General features: G+C 40.9%; 1 protein-coding gene across 2 annotated transcripts in view; it reads right to left on the bottom strand.

Annotated features, from left to right (window-relative positions):
- The window catches only part of ITGA1 (integrin subunit alpha 1), a 122271-nt gene that overhangs the window by 20857 nt on the left and 82099 nt on the right, over positions 1 to 19315 (bottom strand). For both annotated transcript variants that reach the window (XM_008168714.4, XM_065598909.1), the window contains exons 13-20: positions 18188 to 18331; positions 12620 to 12874; positions 10810 to 10940; positions 7458 to 7624; positions 6977 to 7113; positions 5213 to 5323; positions 4509 to 4594; positions 4180 to 4315 (exon numbers count right to left, since the gene is read on the bottom strand). In XM_008168714.4, the coding sequence (XP_008166936.1) occupies positions 4180 to 4315; positions 4509 to 4594; positions 5213 to 5323; positions 6977 to 7113; positions 7458 to 7624; positions 10810 to 10940; positions 12620 to 12874; positions 18188 to 18331 (1167 nt within the window). The remainder of the gene's footprint in view (positions 1 to 4179; positions 4316 to 4508; positions 4595 to 5212; positions 5324 to 6976; positions 7114 to 7457; positions 7625 to 10809; positions 10941 to 12619; positions 12875 to 18187; positions 18332 to 19315) is intronic.

Raw genomic sequence — 19315 nt, 5'->3', positions numbered from 1 at the left:
CCAGGGCCTGATGAAATGCATCCTAGAATACTCAAGGAGCTGACTGAGAAGATATCTGAGCCATTAGTGATTATCTTTGAAAAGTCATGGAAGACTGGAGAGATTCCAAAAGACTGGCACTATATTTGCCCTTTTCCTATCTATAAAAAGGGAAATAAGGACAACCCGGGGAATTACAGACCAGTCAACTTAACTTCTGTACCCGTAAAGATAATGGAGCAAATACTTAAGCAATCAATTTGCAAACATTTAGAAGATAATAAGGTGATAAGTGACAGTCAGCATGGATTTGTCAAAAACAAATCCTGTCAAACCAACCTGATAGCTTTCTTTGACAGGGTAACAAGCTTCTGGCTAGGAGGGAAGCGGTAGACGTGGTATATCTTGACTTTAGTAAAGCTTTTGATACTGTCTCACATGACCTTCTCATAAACAAACTAGGGAAATACAACCTAGATGGAGCTACTATAAAGTGGGTGCAAAACTGGTTGGAAAACCATTCCCAGAGAGTAGTTATCAGTGGTTCAAAGTAATGCTGGAAGGACATAATGAGTGGGGTCCCACAGGGATCAGTTTTGGGTCCGGTTCTGTTCAATATCTTTATCAATGATCTGGATAATGGCATAGAGATTACAATTATAAAGTTTGCGGATGATACCAAGCTGGGAGGGGTGCAAGAGCTTTGGAGGATAGGATTAAAATTCAAAATGATCTGGACAAACTGGAGAAATGGTCTGAAGTAAATAGGATGAAATTCAATAAGGACAAATGCAAAGTACTCCACTTAGGAAGGAACAATCAGTTGCATACATACAAAATGGGAAAGGACTGCCTAGGAAGGAGTACTGAGAAAAAGAGGTCTGGGGGTCATAATGGACCACAAGCTAAACATGAGTCAACGCTGTAATGCTGTTGCAAAAAAAAACCAAAACACCACAACACCCACACAACAACAACAACAACAAAACCACACTTCATTCTGGGATGTATTAGCAGGAGTGTTGTAAGTAAGACACGAAAAGTAATTCTTCCACTCTACTCTGTGCTGGTTAGGCTTCAAGTGGAATATTGTGTCCAGTTCTGGGTGCCACATTTCAGGAAGGATGTGGACAAATTGGAGAAAATCCAGAGAAGAGTGACAAAAATGATTAAAGGTCTAGAAAACATGACCTATGAGGGAAGACTGAAAAAAACTGGGTTTGTTTAGTCTGGAAAAGAGAAGACTGAGGGGACATGATAACAGTTTTCAAGTACGTAAAAGGTTGTTACAAGGAGGAAGAAGAAAAATTGTTTTTCTTAACCTCTGTGGATAGGACAAGAAGCAATGAGTTTAAATTGCAGCAAGGGAGATTTAGGTTGGAATTTAGGAAAAACTTCCTAACTGTCAGGGTGGTTAAGCACTGTAATAAATTGCCTAGGGAGTTTGTGGAATCTCCATCATTGGAGATTTTTAAGAGAAGGTTAGACAAACACCTGTCAGGAATGGGCTAGATAATACTTAGTCCTGCCATGAGTGCAGGGGACTGGACTAGATGACCTCTCGAAGTCCCTTCCAGTCTTATGATTCATTCCTGACCATGATTTGTACCTCCATGAAGCCCAGCTTGGTCATGTCCCTGCATATGATGTTCCATCACCAAGTCTCTGGTTGTTCTCTAGGTCTCACTGACCCTGGTTGTGTTTTGCATTATTTTCTTTGTCTTCCTATCTACCATTTATCTTGTCCAATGTCCCCACCATTAGAATATTTTTTATTGCAGCCAATCTCATAACAATCTCTGATTTCACATTCTACTCTCCTCCTAACTTCATTTCTTTTATCATCATCCCACTTTATACCTGCCATCTTTGAAAGAACTCTGATCTCTCCTGCCTAAAGCCTTCTGATATCCATTCCATTTAATGCAGCTACTTCCAGAGTTCTACTGTTAATAAACTGGCTTGATAAATTTTCACTTTGGTAGCCAAAGTACATGTTTTAAGCTCATCCTTGAGGGAACCATCGACAATGATAAAGCTTCCTAGGTACACATAAGATTTCACTTGTTCTGTGGCTTCACCACTGCTGCTTTTCAACACTTCATCTATTGTCCATTTCACAAGATGCAATCACTTCATCTTCTTGGCATTTATTGCAAGTCCAAGTTGACTACACTACAATTTTCCATGGTAGTGAAGAGTATCATATTTAAATCAAAGGTGTCTGGCAGTTGTACAATGTCATCTGCATAAGCTAAAGAACTTAATTCTAGATCACACAATGTCACACCCTCTATCTCATCTACCATCTAGACATCTTTAATCCACATTCCCACTTTTTCCCCCCCATTGACTGTCAGATTGTAAATATCTGATTAATGCAACTTCGCCCTGGTCTGAAGCCACACTTCCTCCTTACTTATTCTAAAACTTGCCTTAATCTGCTAACAATTATTTTCAACATTATTTTTCCCCAGTACTGATAATTAGCTTAGACCTTTATAATTATTCAGACTGGCAAGATCTCCTTTCTTCAGGATTGGCACAACTATTGGCACTTCCTAATGCTCCGATAGCACTTGTCCCACTGGTTTTAGCAGATCAGCTGTTATGCTGTTCATTTCTGCAGCTTTTCCATGTTTAAACTGCTTCACTGCTCTTTCTGTTTCTTTTTCTGATGGTAGTTCAGTGCTGATATTCATTCTGCCCTGTTCAGCTAGCATATCTGGAAAATATGGATTAGCTACAGGGTTCAGCATTTTGTCAAAATGCTCCTTTCAGACTTCCATCACCTCTTTGGCATTTGTTGTTAGTTCACTGAAGCCTTTCTTACAACTTGCATTGTTGGCCTGATTGTGTTTCTATACAACTTAACCTTTTTGTATATTGTTTTCATATCTTGCTTTGTTGCTGCTTCTGCCAGTTGTTGAGTCTCTTCATTCCAAGACTTTTCTTGTCCAACATTTGTGATTTCCTCACTGCTTTGTGCAATGCTTTTACTTCTTCTTTCCCAGCTGTCTTGGCTTGTTTACACTTCTCCTGTAATGTTCTTGTTTTGTACTCAGAATGCACAAAAATGCATGCACAATGACACCTACTTGCAAACACAATTACCATGACTCCACATAAATCTAGCATTTACTCAGTACACACCAGGAATCGTGCAATCAAGCACTGGGTCCAACTGGCCATTTGTATGCACAAATACTTGATTTGTGCACATAATGGTGGAAACTGTGTACACAGCTTAGGCACATAATTACATGCACATTTTTAAAAACCAGGCCCATGATAAATAGATCAAAAACATTTTAAATACTTGACATCTAATCAAACAGGTCATCTTGGTAACTTCAGAATTGTTTATCATTAACTTTCTATAGCCCTGAGGTCATCATGTTTATTATTATTAATATTTGTTTTAACTGATAAGGTGCTTCCCCATACCCCGGACATCAGAATGTCAGCAAAGCACATATTGTTATTCTCTCCTTCCCGTGCATTTCATAATCCCCCTCTTCCCAACTGTTGCTGATTTAGGTGCTCCTTCTTGCCCTTCAACTATGATGACTTGATGCAGAGCCTCCTCCAAGACTGCATTCATGGAACTGATTTCTCTTCTCACTTATACCAATGAATATGGTCCCTTTAAGTCAAAAGAGTTACACCGTCTTCCTGATGTAAGTGAATATGCTTTGCTGCTTTTGCTGTGTCGGTCCCAGGATATAAGAGAGACAAGGTGGGTGAGGTAATATCTTTTATTGGACCCACTTCGGTTGATGGAAGGGATGAGCTTTCAAACGTCAGAGCTCTTCCTCAGGTCTGGAGAAGATAACCAGAGTGTTGAGGCTAAAGCTGAGGAACATAAGGAGAAGCTCTGTGAAGCTTGAAAGCTTGTCTCTCTCACCAACAGAAGTTGGTCCAATAAAAGATATTACCTCACCCACCCAACTCTCTGGTGTAAGTGAAGGCAGATTTAGGCCTTATGTATCTTCACTACTCTGACACCATCTTCAATTGAACAGTACCGTTTCTCACCCATTTCCTTAAAGGCCATAATGGTGCTTGGTTTGCACTGGCCTAAGAAATTTTAGTCCCATGATAATTCTCAAACTGATGTCCCTAGTTTAGCAGATTAATACAGCAACCCCCTCAAATCTCTCCACCAACCCAGATTGTGATCAATTGAAAAATCTATACCTCAATTCCAGCAAAAATAATGTTTGGAGAGTACTTTACTAAGACTCTGGTATTATAGGCACTGTCTTTTTTATTCTTGACAGACAGTAACACGTTGAACTTATCATTGCTTGACTTTATGATGAATGGAGGGGAACTGTAAAATAAAATAAAAATTGTGTTAATTATCTTTACTTTCCAAACTGAAAAAAAAATTAAGCTATGGAACTTTTTCCATGGTCATACTGTTTTGTCTTTGATTGAGAAAACACTGATCACTAGTATTCTATTAGAGCACAGAATCTCTATTTTATTAGTATGGCAGCTATATTAAGTTTCAGTGTAGTTACCTGTCTCCAGCTATACTTGCTGTTATATTCAGAACCAGATCTGTAATACATTTATTTTTGATTCCACAGTCTTTTGTGAAAGGAATCTGCAACAATAATATTGATAGTTGTATTCACATTTTGTTATAAGTATAATCAAAATGTAAGTATCATTTCAAGTCATTATCGTATTTTACATTATAAAACACCTTTTGTGGGACTGTCATAGAGACCTTTGTTGGTATTAGTTAATGAAGCCTCCCTCGACCCTGTAAAATAGTTAGGTGTTATTACCCAGCTGCAGAAGAGGGATACCTATGAATGGGTGAACAGAAAGGTTAAGTGATTTACCCAAGATCACAGAGTGAGTCAGTGGCAAAATTGTGAATAGTACCAATGAGTCCTGACACATTCCCCTGCTCTAATTTGTAGATTAGATACAGTTGCCTCCTTTCATTGAGTGTCCTATGTGGGCAGGTCACTCAGCTTTAAAATTCAGTTAGAGTTTCACAACCTGATTCAAATCCCACTGAAGTCAAAGTCCCCACCAATGGAAGTTTCATGGGAGAATGCATCTCCCAGTCTAGCCCCTCCACCCTCACTGGCCAGCCCTGGCCAATTTATGGACTAAGCCATCCATCTCTGGGCCTTGCAGGGGCTGTCTGGAGAGGGGTGAATCTCATCTTAAATACTCTAGATATTAGCAATGAACCTTAATGTCTTACATATTCATACACTGCGTTCGGCTGGTCGCTATCGAGAACTGGACCATTCTCTGGGTCGGAAAAATTGAACTCCAACAAAAACTTTACAGAGTCCTGAAAATCAGGCTTGTCCTAGAAATGAAACAAATGAAACTGTTATTATGAAAATTTCCCTTAAAACCACCATTGGTATGGAAGCTGCTAAAGGAGAATAAATATGGAGAACCTCCCAGGTGCTTTATTTTTCAGTCACATTCTCACCCAAACCACAGTGTAGGAAAAATATCTGAAAAAGGAACAACTTGGTGTATCTAGCTAATGATGACAAACCGGCATGTTTCCAAACAAAACCTTCAAAATACATGTCCCACAGGATCACAAAAGGTCATCTAGTCCATCCCTCTACCAATGCACGATCATTCAAGATCATCTTAAAAGCGTCAACATTTATAGTTTCTCAATGAACCAAAGGCAGCCCTGGAATAGGCAGATACGAGGCCCACTGACATGAATGGAGTGCCCTTTTGTGCCAGGGATGAATTTGTGCCCATTATTCTTACACATATTTCACGTTCAAGCAAATCTGTGTGTTATGCATCATATACCAGTAGGGTAATTTTTTCAGCAAGCAACTGTGGAGTTGCTAGGATCTGGGTACACAAAAGGAGTTAGGCACCTAGGTCCCTAAGTTAGGTGCCTATTTCCCAGTTCTGGGACCACTTTTAATACACAAAACTCCCAATGACCTTGTAGGCATCTAAACTCGCCCACCACCTGAGTTTTTGCTGTAAAAGCTCCCAAGGCACCTGTGTTTCTGAGCGTGTGCACTGCTGCCTCCCTGTGAGTGTCCAGATGCCTATCTCCCACCTAAGACCCTGCATGATTCACAGATCAGGAGAAGCAAGGTGTTTGGCCCCCTAACTCGCCCAAGAGGCCCGATGCAGTAGACGTGCTCACACGCTGCCTAATGGATTGGGCTCCCATAGGTGAGCTTACACAAAGCAGCTTTGATGCTCTAACCATTAGGCTTTGGGATATTCTGATATAGGGAGCTCCTCTGTCTCTCCTGTTGAAGATGTTGCACTGTGGATAAATAATGAAAGTATCATTGAAGTAGGGGGACTGGATGCTGTCTCTCTCACATCCTGGGTGAGTACTCCAAGCATCAGGCTACAGAGTTATTTTCATGCTTGTGCTCTCATTCTTTCCTGAGTAAAGAGTCAGTTGGGTCAGTCATTGGGCTCAGTGTCACAATGCCTAAATCCTTCAGCTCTAGATGTTTTAAGAATAGGTATCAAATAGTGTAAATCCCTAATGATTCTATAAAGCCAATGATCATAATGGACTTTACTAACTGCTTTACATTTCTTTTTTTATAGTAAAGAGGTCTAGCTCTGGTCATCTCACACATACTCTGTCCCAACCCTAATTATGGAGATTTAGAGTTACATGTGCAAATTACACTTTCATCTCACTCTTTTGCCCACATCTAAGTCATCCACCATCCTTTACATGGCTGATGAATTCAGCCCAATTGTGTTATTCGTCTTTTAAATATAAATAGCAAAGAAATAAAAATAAATTAAGCTAGGAGAATTTAATATATAGTTAAAGAAATATGAATACTATGAAATTGGATTAATAATGTGTATACTGGCTATTGACAATGATTGTGAATGTAAGGAGCCTTTTTAATCTATTTTAGCATTAATGCAATAAAATGCACTTAGAGATAACTGTAATGTAACAATGAGAAAATATAGCCACTTTATATGATTTACTTGCCAACACGTAGAAGTTATGTTTAATACATTCTGACCCTTTGACAGTGATATTTTTTTGTATCTTCCTTTCTTGACTTTCCATGAACAAGCTTCGAGGTATCCGTCTTTGTGAATCAAGTGTAGCCCAATACTGTATACCTACAAAGATAATTGAAATAATACAACCTATGTGGATAGGATTATAAGCAATAGACATCTCCCTACTCTTTTCTCTCCCAGTTTATTTTTGCTGTTTTGTTTTTTTTAAACTGTAACAACATTTTAACAATTTTAATTTTGTTATAAATTTTGAATACCAAACTTAAAAAATAATTTCATAGTTGCATGCTGTTTTTTGGGGGGAGGAGGGAACCCAAATCAACCTACCAAAACCAAAAAACAAACCAAAACAACAAATAACCCAAAACAAACCCATCAACCCCCAAATGCAAATAGAGCAGGTTTTCATGCAAAGATTCGATGACTTGGTGCTGTCTACTTACTGGTTTCATATATTGTATCTTCTTTAGACTTTAGTCTGACTTCAAAACAAATTGTGACATTTATGCATACTGTCTCTTTTTTATCTGTATTACAGTTTTTCTTTTCTATATTGATTTTATTGGGTGTGAAATTCATGGAAACATTTACTTCAGCTACATCACGAGACCTTAAGAAAACATCAATAGGAAAGAAGACCATTAAATAATGTAAATCTTTTAGCATTTTAAAAACAAACTTGTCAAACTATGCAATACTGTACATTACTGAACATACATATAGTGATATAGGCAGATAATGATATATACTCTACATACTATAAAGGTATACTGTATAATGGGAAGGGAGCAGTTACTGGAATACTCTTCAGACCTTCCTTAGACATGCACAAAGGATAAGATTTTCAGAAGCAGCTAAGTGACTTAGAAGCCTAAGTCCCATTTTCTAAAGAGATTGTTAGGTACTTAGGAGCCTAAATCTCATTGTAAGTCAAAGGGAAATGGGATTTAGGCTGCTAAGTCACTTAGCTGCTTCTGAAAATTTTATCCAAAATGGTTTTTACTTCTTATTTTGCAAACATCAGAAAAGTATGTAAAAGCCAGCAAATTAAAACCACACGGAGGCAACATAAAATGTATTAATAGCAAAAAATAAAAAAGTATTTCTAAGTCCAAAATTCTGGTTGGTAAAGTCTTGGGAGAAGGATTATTTGTTATGATGATTTCTGTTCTCTGTTTTTACAAGACGACACTGATTTGTCTATGAAAACTTTCATTGACTTCAAGGGTTAAATCCAACCCAGTATAAACAGGCACAACATTCATTGGCTTCAGAAGTTGTATCTGCTTTCACTATTATGACTTAACATATCTAATGTTGTAGTATCTAGATGTCTCAACCAGGTCAGGCCTCCGTTGTACCAGGCATATATAGTAAATGACAATCCCCATGCTGCCAAGTCTTATGATTTTGTTATGAGTCTTGTGATATTTGGTGTTTTGCTTAGAGCCCCAGCTCCTGGAGATCACTGATTAGGTAAGAATCTTAGCTGTCATTTAAAAAGAAAAAGTAAGCTTCTAGTCCTTGTAGTCACAAAGAAAAGCTTGAAAATGTAACTCAAGGGCACCTTAATGGTTAAAAAGCCAGAATGTAAATAAGATGACCCCATACTTATTATTTTTAAAATTTCTTATGATTGTTAAGAAAATCTGATGATTTTTGGAGCCTGACTCATGATTTTGAACTTTTGGGGTTAACATTGAGACCCTGCCCCAAAGAGAGACAGTCTAAGGCCCCTGATCCTGCAAAGACTTATACACATGCTTAACTTTACCCACTGAGAGTTGTTCCATTGCGAAACTGGGGCCTAAAAGACAAGACAATTGGATGAGACGAAGTAGGTTGGAAGGGGGAAGAAGAAAAATGGGGAAACAAACAAACAAAACATAGGATCTGCTTAGAACAGACTAGCTGTCAATCACAACTCATCACAAATACTAAATTTAGTCTCAGGTGTTCATTTACATTAGAATAGGATTTAATATGTTTAATTACTATTATTACAGGAAGTGCGGGATTTGTTATTTATTCTTTTGACCTTGGATGTAATAATTTATGCTTAATTTTGCCATTACATATTAAGCCACAGTTAGTTCAGTGAAAATGTTGTAGGTTCTATTTTGTCTATATTCTAAAAGAATAGGGTCTTTTTGTTTAGATAAAAAAATTAAAATTATGATTACTTTTATAATATAGCAAGTTTCATTTTTTCATTATTTCTCCTCTCAGGGAGACATTAGAAATATTAAGATCCATATATAATACTAAAATATGAGATGAAACAAGTACAAACATGGGTGAGAGACATCGTTTTCCTGCAATAGTCCACCCTTCAATCGGGAGTGTGTATGTTAATTAATTAGCGCAAGTTAAGCACCTATTATTATTTTAATGGGGACACACACACAGAGCTATAATAATTGGGCCTACAAAGTTACCCTAAGTGTAAGGTCAAATGTAAAAAGTAAGTGTAAGTTTAAAAGATGTCACAATAACCTATAACAAATATTGAAGGGAAAAGGTGCAAAAAGGCGACAGAAAAAATAAATTAGTCTGAACAAAAAGGCCTATTAATATAACTCAAGGAATGTGCTAAGATCCTGTCTGGTAAACAAGAAAAGTGTAGAACTGAAAATCAGTAAACCAAAATTGATGTGCTAGAAACTAGGCCTAATAGATGGACAATACTGAAAGGACGGGCTAGACTGCTCATCATTCCCCTTTTGGGGTCCTCAAAAAGAGACTTTGAGAGGAAAAGCTAGCTACTGTGATGCTGGTTGACTGGGAAAGGAGCAAGCTTCACTATCATGGCTGCTACCCATACTGTCTCCTGGGACCCCAACCTTCTTCATACTAATCCTGAAAGATGTCCTGACTAGACCAGACTTGAGAGAGGGAACCAGATTACATCATCACCTTCACTGGCTTTGGCTAAATCCCAAATATTACCTGGGATGTGAGACTTGTATGTTCTTTTCCTTCCCTACCTTATTTCTTCTCTTTCCTATCCCTCTCCTTTTTTCCTTCTGTCTAACAAGAGTCTGGCTTAGTTGGCCAACACTATATATTTTGCAACACTGCTCTAAACCTCTGACATGAAACAGGAAGATAAATGCAATGCCCTAAACTGCCCAATGTTGGTACAAGTTTGCCAGATCTTGGAGTGACTGACAAGACCATGAGCAGTGCTTGTGTTTCTTCACCCAGTGAGGCTCCAAGTGAGAGAAGCTGTATTTTCTCTTTGCTATTTTTTTCTCTCCCACTTTTGTGTGTGTGCGTGTGTGTGCAACTTGTTGGGTCTTCTAGCCCATCTCTTTTCCCAAAGAGAACAGTTATTACCATCTATAAAAATGTCAAACACGGTGTGAAGGGGGATGGGGTAGAGGTGGGAATTCCTTCTAAAGATTCTCTCCAGGGAACAAGGAATGTTGTTAAAATGAAAACCTTATTTAATGCTTTGCATTTCAAATGCTTTAACTGCTTTTCCTTATTGTTCTGTAACTTTAATAAAAGGATGCTTGATGGTTTGTTTGCCATGGCACGTACTAAGTAGGCTGAGGTCTCTGTATACCAAATCCTGAACCTTGTTTAACTCTGTTTAATGTTGGAAAGTTTCAGGTCATATTCATGCCTATGACTCTTTAGACCCTTTTATTCCATCTAAATTAATACAACACTATAGGGAATAAAGAAAACAGTCAACATGAAAACTTTAGTCTACCAACAGAGAACAGTCAACAATCTACAGGTGATTTAGGCTTTTCCCCTTTAAACAAATGCTTTTAATATACATACCAAAAGAGGGCAGCACCACCAAGGCCTCCAATGGTGACATCCGTTAGACCATCACCATTTAAATCCATTTCTCCATGTATAGACTGACCAAAAAATTTCACTTTTTCCCCATCTCCACCTGATGGAATACGCTGTGAAAAAGAATTAATAGCTTTATGTAGTATATAACAACTCATATAAATAAATTAAGGATGGATGAGTTGGGTGTGAATAGGCCTTTTAGAATTTTAACACTGCATTTTCATTATAGACCAGGGGTGGCCAAACTGGCTTGTGAGTCACTTGCGGCTCTTTTACCATTAAAGTGCAGCTCATGGAGCCCCCCCATGTACCTCCCCATTCTCCACCTACCAGACTGGTGGGAAGGAGGGGGAGAGCTCAGGACCTCTGTCTTACAGTGGAGTGGTGTGGTAGGGGCTTCTGCCCAGCGGGGAGCGGGGCCTCGAGGCTTCAGCCCCATGGGGCGCACCTGCCAGGGCTCAGGGCTTCTGCCCAGTGGGGTCCGAGGCTTCCGCTCTGTGGGGTACACGTGCCAGGGCTCGGGGCTTCAACAGGAGCAGGGCTGAAGCCCCGGCAGGCACCTCCCACGGGGCTGAAGTCCCGAGCCCCGGCAGCTTTGCTCTGACTCTCGAACTGCTGAAGATTGTCTTATGTGACTCAGAGAGTCAGTAAGTTTGGCCGCTCTGTTATAGACCTTCTAAAAGAGTTACCATGGTGATGAGCACAATATAAAATGCCCAGCTACATCACTGGATCCTTTAGGAATTGTTAAGTGTCTCCTTTATCTATCCATACAGAGCATATTTAGAAGATTTCTAATGAAAACACAATAGAAGACATGATAAAAACAAGAAAAAGTGTTTTATAACAATAGATCATAATAGTCAAATTTAGTAAAGTCAGAATGAGTTTAACTGTACTTAGCATTCTTAAAAGGAAGCTGTCGAGGTTGCGGAGGTCACAATTTGACCCTACTGAAGTTGGTGAAGAAACTCGCATTGACTTCAATGGGGCCTATCAAACTCTGACTAAAGTCAATAGTTACAGTTACAGTTGGATTGAGTGCTGTAGTAAAGAAACAATCCAGAGTAAATGGAAAGACTTCCACTCATTTCAATAGGCGTTGGATCAAGCCCTAAAGGAGTAATGACTCCACCCTAATCAAGGGATGTCTGTTAAAACACACTGTTCTTATAACTGCTGTTAATCTATATATTTGACTCTGTAATGGTCCTCACTTGGGGAGCATAGCCTAGTGGTCATGGCTGCAACTTCCGACTGCCAGGGGGATTGCAGGGAGGGGAGCCCAGGCTCTCCCATTCCACCAGGCTCCAACCCAGGACCATTTGGGCTACCAGTAATCTGAAAACCCAGGCTACTTAAAGCTGTCCTCCCTGGGCCTCTTCCTCTTGTCCACCCCCCTGGGATCAGCTTAGTCCAAGGCTTTCCCCTGGTGGGGAAACCCAAATCACAATAAGTAAGAGGGGGTTACCAATGTCCAAAGTCCACAGGATACTTCCTTCGCTGGCTGTATCCGAGGTGGGTCCTCCCTTCCCTCAAGGAAGACCCCTTTGGTCAGCTGTGTCAGAGTCTTAGGCTTCCCTCTGCTCTGCTCTGCTAGCTGCAGATCTGCCACCCAGCTCACCTCCAGATCTGCCACCTAAATGAGCTAATTCTCTGCCTTTTAATTCCTCCAGCAGATGTAGCATTTGCTGCAGGTGTGGCAGAGCGGGGCTGGCTGAGCCCAAAATAGTCTCTTAACCCCTTGTAGCCCAGTGTGGGGTTTGTACACTCTATCACAGACTCCTACCTGGGCATATTCTTTCCTTATACTACTGCCATTGCCATGATATATGTACACAGCTCCTCGATGATCATCCTCTAAAGGCGCTCCTATTACAATATCATTAAACCCATCAAGGTTGAGGTCCTTTACTGGAGCAATTGCAGTCCCAAAGCGCGCACCGCAAGGTTCATTCTTGTGATTTTTGCAGGAGCTGTGCTTTAACAATGAACAGCAAGTTTGCTTCATAGGTTCAAGGCTCATCTGATATTCAAATGTTGTCTGTGAAAAGGATAAATGTAATGTTTAGGGACTGCTGTTGACTTTACAGCAAAGCAGGCTTTTAAAAGCACGTGGACTCAAGACAAACAGATACATTACACAAAGTTAAATCACTTAACAGAAACCATGTGGTGTTAAAATATTATTCTATATATGGTGAAAAGCTGTGGTTCCTAAATTCTAGCTCCCATGCTGACTCTAAGCAGGAAAGGAGAGATTTGCAGTGTGTTTGTCTGTCTGTGACAGCTGTCTGAAGTAATGGGCCATTGGAAGGCACAGCATCCTAATAGTGTCTGTATGGTACTTTAACTAAACCACTTAACCCTTTAAGCTGCTGCAAGTATTCTCTCCAAAAGAAGTTCCCTGAACCGGAAAGATACAACAAGGATTATTCTGGATCACAAATGGCAGTTGTCCTGAATATTGTAATTCCAGTCTTGGTAAGTATGGGTTGTTTTCTAGCCCTGAAATAGTCACCCCATGAATGCAAGATTGGATTCTTTTGGTCATCGGGGTCCATTGGGGCTGTGCCAGGTTCTAGATGTCCTCAAGCCCCCCCACCTGAGGGCATAAAGGGCAGAGCGTGCCCAACCATCCCTCAGTTCATTTGTCAATACAGAATGCCAGAGGAGTAGGTCTCTATAGCAGCAGGGAATGAGGGAAGGTTGTGGAATTCCAGGTGGACAACACATCCCAAAGAGTCACAGTTACTGTAAGGGACATAACCATCCTTTCTTCTTCAAAGGATTATTCATATGGATTCCCCTTGTGATGGCCATCAAGCAGTTTTCTGTTTGTGTAGAGGTGGACACAAGGAATCCTGCAGGACAGTCCTACCAAAGTAGGCATCTGATCTGGAAGCCTGTATCAAAGAATACCTGTTAATGTGTGGACTGAACTCCATGTTGCCAACCTTATAAATTTCACAAACAGGGAAATTCTTCAATCAGATAGCAGAGGCTGCGTGACCTCTAGTGGAATAAGCTGTAATGTGGCTAGGTGGATCTAACCTGGATAACTGTAACATACTATTATACACTTAGAGACCCATATTGATACTTTCTATGATGATATTGTGAGATCCTTAACCCTATAAGCAAAGGTCACAAACAGCCTACATGTGTTCCTGAATGATTTTGTCTTGACAGTGCCCTTATTACATCAAGTATAACTTCCCCTAGGGTTGAGTTAACCTCATGGAAGAAAACTCGGAGATTAATAAATTGGTTCATATGGAATTCTGAAACAACTCTGGGCAGGAAGCTGGGCCTGAGAATAAAGTGGTCCTTATGAAACACTGTATAGAAGAACCGACCTATGGACCTGAGTCGCCCCATCCTTCAAGCTGATGTAATGACTACTAAAAAGACAGTCTTCATAGATAGGTGGTACAGAGAACAGGTTGCTAAGGGCTCAAAGGGAGGAAGCCATCAATCTTATTAATATTATGCTGAGGTCCCAAGTGGGATGGAGCTCCTGAACTGTAGAAAAAACATGAGAGAGGCCTGTAAGGAATCTGGTCACTGCAGGGTAAGAAAACATAGCGTGGTCCTGGATAGGAGGGTGATGCATAGATATTATTGTTAGATAGATCCCTCTGAAACTAATAGAAAGTCAATTGTTTCAGGGCTAGGAAATAGTCCAATATTGCTGATATGGGTATTGTTGGGGAGCTGGTGATGAGACGCCCAAATAAAAGACTTCTTCCACTTAGCTTTATAAAAGTCAGTCTAGTTGAGGCTTTCCTGCTTGGAGCAGAATGTTCTGAACTTCCACTGAACACTTTCTTCCAGTGGATGTCGGCTAGCCAGTTTCCAGGCTGTCAGGTGTAGACCCAATAGTGGATCTGGATATAGGATCTGATTGTTGTGCTGTGTGACTATGTCGGGCAAAGCAGGCAATGTGATCAGGAACTGCACTGAGAGTTCACCAGACCAAATACCATAACTGGTACTACTTGTGGTAGTTTGAGAAATGTCTGTTGAGGTGATATGGGAGCAAGTTCTGAACGCATGGAAGATGCAGGGCCTTTGCATAATTGAGTGATGAATACACTAAACACAGAACCAAATAGCCTGCTGACAGAGCAGAGATGATCTGGCTCCTCCACTGCTGGGTGACATAATGCATAGATGTGATGTTGACTGTCAGCACTTGCATTGTGGATCCCTGGAATAGAGGCAGGAATGGTTTACATGCCAGGTGGATAGCTCAGAGTTCCAGGACATTTTTGTGCAGACCAGTTTCTTGACCATAGGCCCTGTGTCTGAAAGTGATTTAGATGATTCCCCTATCCCTGAGATGAGACATCCGTCACCAGAGTCTTGGTATGTTGACATGCAGAAAAGGGTACGTTGCAGAAAAGGGTACATTGACCTGTCCCTTGCACACCTGAGATGTCTTTTCACCAATCTAATGAGGAGAGGACTTCTTGAGGGTGGAACTGTGACTAACACATCCATTTGGTCTCTGCTGTGTAGACACTGATTTCAATCACCCTTGCATGAAGCATAGGCAAAGTCTGTCAAGCTGTCACATAGGACCATAAGGACATGTGTCCCAGAAGTATGAGGCATGCTCTTATTGAGGTTTTTGGATGAGCTTGAAGTTGGCTAATGAGGTCAGCTATCGTTTGGAATCTTTCTTTTGACTTTCTGTGACTCCTATGACCTCTATGCTTTGATTAAGGGTTAGTGTGGATTTTTCACTGACTTTGAGCCCAGTGTAATGTTACTTGAATTGAGTTTGTTACCTGCTGGGGATGATCTTCCTCAGATCAACCTATCAATGGGATACATCTCCTTAAATGAGCTGCCAAGTACTTGATAGTACCCTTTGTGCTGTGGAAAAGCCAAAGGGCAGGACTCTGTATTTATACAGAGATATTCCTGCTAGAAATGTGAGATACATCTGACTCAAAGGAAATATGCAGTTAAGACACTGAACCTTCTTTCTTCTTTGGAATGATACTATTGTAGAAATAAACCCACCTACCTCTGAACTCTAAGGGTACCTGTTTTGTTGCTCTGAGATGCAGCAGAGAGTCCCTTGTGAGGGGCTTCCTCAAAGCCCTTATGATGAACTCGGTACCATCTATCCACCCTCTTTGAAGTGACAGATATTGATGCTGGAGTCTGCCCCTCATCCTTGCAACAGTCCCTCATTAACACATATGGTGAATCTACCAGATATGGAACGGTACAGAATATCTAGCTGATTGTGTGACTTCTCTTGCATTGCTTCTAGTGAGATGTCAAGGGTCTTGGCCATGAATTTCACTGTCTAATCCCTCCCGGACTCTCAGTGTGCTTCCCATGGAGGGGGATGAACAGGAAATGAGTCTCTATGATGGAGAAGACATACCCCTCCTCCAGTGGTGGGGCTCCCATTCTGCTGTGCTAGGGAGCTCCTGCACCCTTCTATCTGGGTAGGTGAAGTAGATGGTACTGCATAGCTGTATATGGTCCTGTAATTTCAGTGACTGAAGGCCTAGTTAGCACAGCTGATGTTGTATGAGTCAGCAGGGGGGACTCTGGTACCAGGCTCACTTGGTCTCAAATAGGCCAGAGGTGTCAAAAAGAATGATATCAGTTCACTGGGTCCTGTGGGTATCAAAAAGTCAGTACTGGAGGAAAGGCGGTCAGTGGATTTAGATTTAGCTGGTACTGCTGGCATCGGAGTCCAGAGGAACCCATCTTAGGCCAATGGCTGCCCTTCCACTGCAAAGTTCAAGACAAGCCCTAACACATGTCGACAATTGTGACCCAGTTCTGAGGGTATCCTTATCTCTGGAGTGAGGCTCTTTCCTATCCCTACTCCAGAAAATATAACCTTAGGCTGGCATCCCTTCTGAGTGTGCTTGGAAAAAGAGCGGCAGCTTGAGCAATGGTCAGGGATATGCCCTTCACCTAAACAAATCAGGCATTTAGAGTGCCTATTGTTGAGTGGCACAGAAGCATCACGAGGAGCATGTCTTAAACTCCGAAGATGCAGCTTTCCCATTACTGGGGGACTGCGGCCCTGAGCCAATTAACTATGTAAGGAAAATTAATAAAAATGTTCTTTTTTTAAGCCACTGGGCAAAATAAAAGTTAACTAACATCCTCATAACTAACAAATCACTAATGCTAACTGCAACAGTCATAGAGATGCAGGCAGACGCTGCAAGGGTTCTATCTCACAGCCTTGGGCAGTAAGAAAAAACGAAGGGATGGTCAGGCTCTCAGTACCCTTTATGACTGGGAGTGGGGATAGGGGAGCATGAAGACATCTAGGGCACAGGCATAGCCCCAACAGACACTGCTGGTCAAAAGAATCTGATCTTATGTGAATAGGGCACATGTTCCTCAAGAATGGAATCCACATGGACAATCATTTGAAGAACATTCAGGAATATCATTGCAAAGTTAGAGAACGAAGTGAATCCGAATCTACCTGGGCCCTATCAGTGTAATATCGCCACACCTCACAATCTTTAATATGTTCATCCTAACAGCACCCCTGTAAAGTATGGGAGCACTATTACACCTATTTTATGGATGCCCTTGGGGCTTGTCTACATGGGGACACTCGGGAAAATTAACTTAAATTAACTTAAGATATGAATTTAAAGTGGATTAGTTAAACCAGATTAAACCCCTGTGTGGACACTTTGATTCAGAATTAAAGCAGCCTTAATTTGATTTAGCTTAAGCTAAAGGCCATTTAACTTCTGATTCAGTGTCCACAAAGGGGCTTAATGTGGTTTAACTAATAATCTATTTCAACCATTAATTTAGATTAATTTCCCTAAGTGTCCCCATGTGGACAAGCCCAGAGTCAAGCAGGAAGTATGTGGCAGAGCAAGGAACTGAACCCATTCTCCCCTGACCCAGGCTAGCACTCTAATCATCCTTCCTCTTTAAGCAGGAAGACCCAACAAGTTCCATTCACACTGCAGTTGTAACTAACTCAGGAAACCCAGGTACAGCAAGGTTTTTCCCTAATTTGTTGACAACCTGGTTGAAAGTTGTAGTATGAATGGGGGCTGAACTCAGTTTTTGCCCAGCTCTACTGAGGATGCATTTCTTAGCCATATAAAATACTACTTTAGATTCCTTGGAACTACTCTGTATTGTGTGCTGGTAATTTAACAAGATTTGTCATTAAAAACATCTTTTTCTTTCTCCTCTTTTTGTAGGCCACCTCCCTCACCTTCTGTTATTTGAGTATCCCCAAGTCAAGATTTTAATCAAATTATTTGTTCAAATAAGGGATCCAAAGAAACTAACGAGCATATCCCTTTTCCCCAGCCAATAACTGTATCGCTGTTACCTTGTTCAAAGAATACACATACACTTTTCCTTGTTCCTCTTTTTCAGTTCCCATGTACATAGGAGCTCCAACTAGCAGAATGTCTGTAAATGAGTCTTTATTGACGTCAATTGTAGTAATAACACTCCCAAAGTATGACCCAATCTGCAATAAAAACATACGATATATTTATTATAGGCGAGACTGGTAGCACTACCTAATATTACAGAGGCTCAACATTTCCCATTATAAGACCCTGTTTTCAGTTGCATATATCTTTGTGAGACATTAACCATTTGGGCTGAAATTTTACAAGTGAGGTTTCTGCCTTAAGCTGCATTTTCTGGAAAATTTCAGCCAAAATGGTTCACCAATTTCTGAGAATCAGACTAGAGAAATATGTTTTTTTGCCCTTTAGAAAAAATGTGGGGACCTTTCCCTTGAACTGCTTTAGCACCCCCTTGCTTTGGGGTAGGGAATTGAAATTTGGTAGGGAGTGGCCTTTCTGTCAGGGATGTGCCTTTTGCTCTTCCTGTGAAAATCTGCCCAAATGTGGACAAGTTATAAGCCTTTGAAAAATATCTGTTTTTAGTTTTAGTATAGAATTAGTTTAGTGCTCCACCCTCCATAACTCCTACGTGTGACCAGACTATTCATACACCATCCCCACAAAGAAAATGAGCATGCCGAAGCCCAGGGATATGGGGAGCAAAGCCAGACATTCCCTATAATTCCTGCTTCTGCCGCTGTGGAATGGGGTGCTCTGGAAGTAACAGTGAGGAGTCTGTCTCTCTGGTGCTCTCAGTGACCCTCTCTGCTGGTACCCAGACAGCATGGAAGAGGAAGCTGTTTGACACAAATCCAGAGCACACAAAAGCCAGACTCAGGGGAAAGGAAAGGAGCATATTAGAACAAGGAGTATCGCGAGGCAGAAGAGAAAAAAAATATGACTGGGATGTGGGGGGAGAGTCTAGTATTTGTTGGATAAGGAGACTGGGCCTGGGAGCTGGTGTCGGGGGAGATGGAGGGGAGGCTGGCACTGCTTGGACAAGGAGACAGGGAGCCAGTGAGGAAAACTCTGTATGTGTGTGTGTGGGGGATGGGGAGTGGCACTGGGATCCAGTTGGGATAGGTCAGATGTGGAGCTGG

This window comes from Chrysemys picta, chromosome 6 (assembly GCF_011386835.1).
Source record: "Chrysemys picta bellii isolate R12L10 chromosome 6, ASM1138683v2, whole genome shotgun sequence".
Taxonomy (NCBI): Eukaryota; Metazoa; Chordata; order Testudines; family Emydidae; genus Chrysemys; species Chrysemys picta.
The sequence above is the reverse complement of the archived record's forward strand: the minus strand, read 5'-3'. Positions and strand labels throughout refer to the sequence as shown.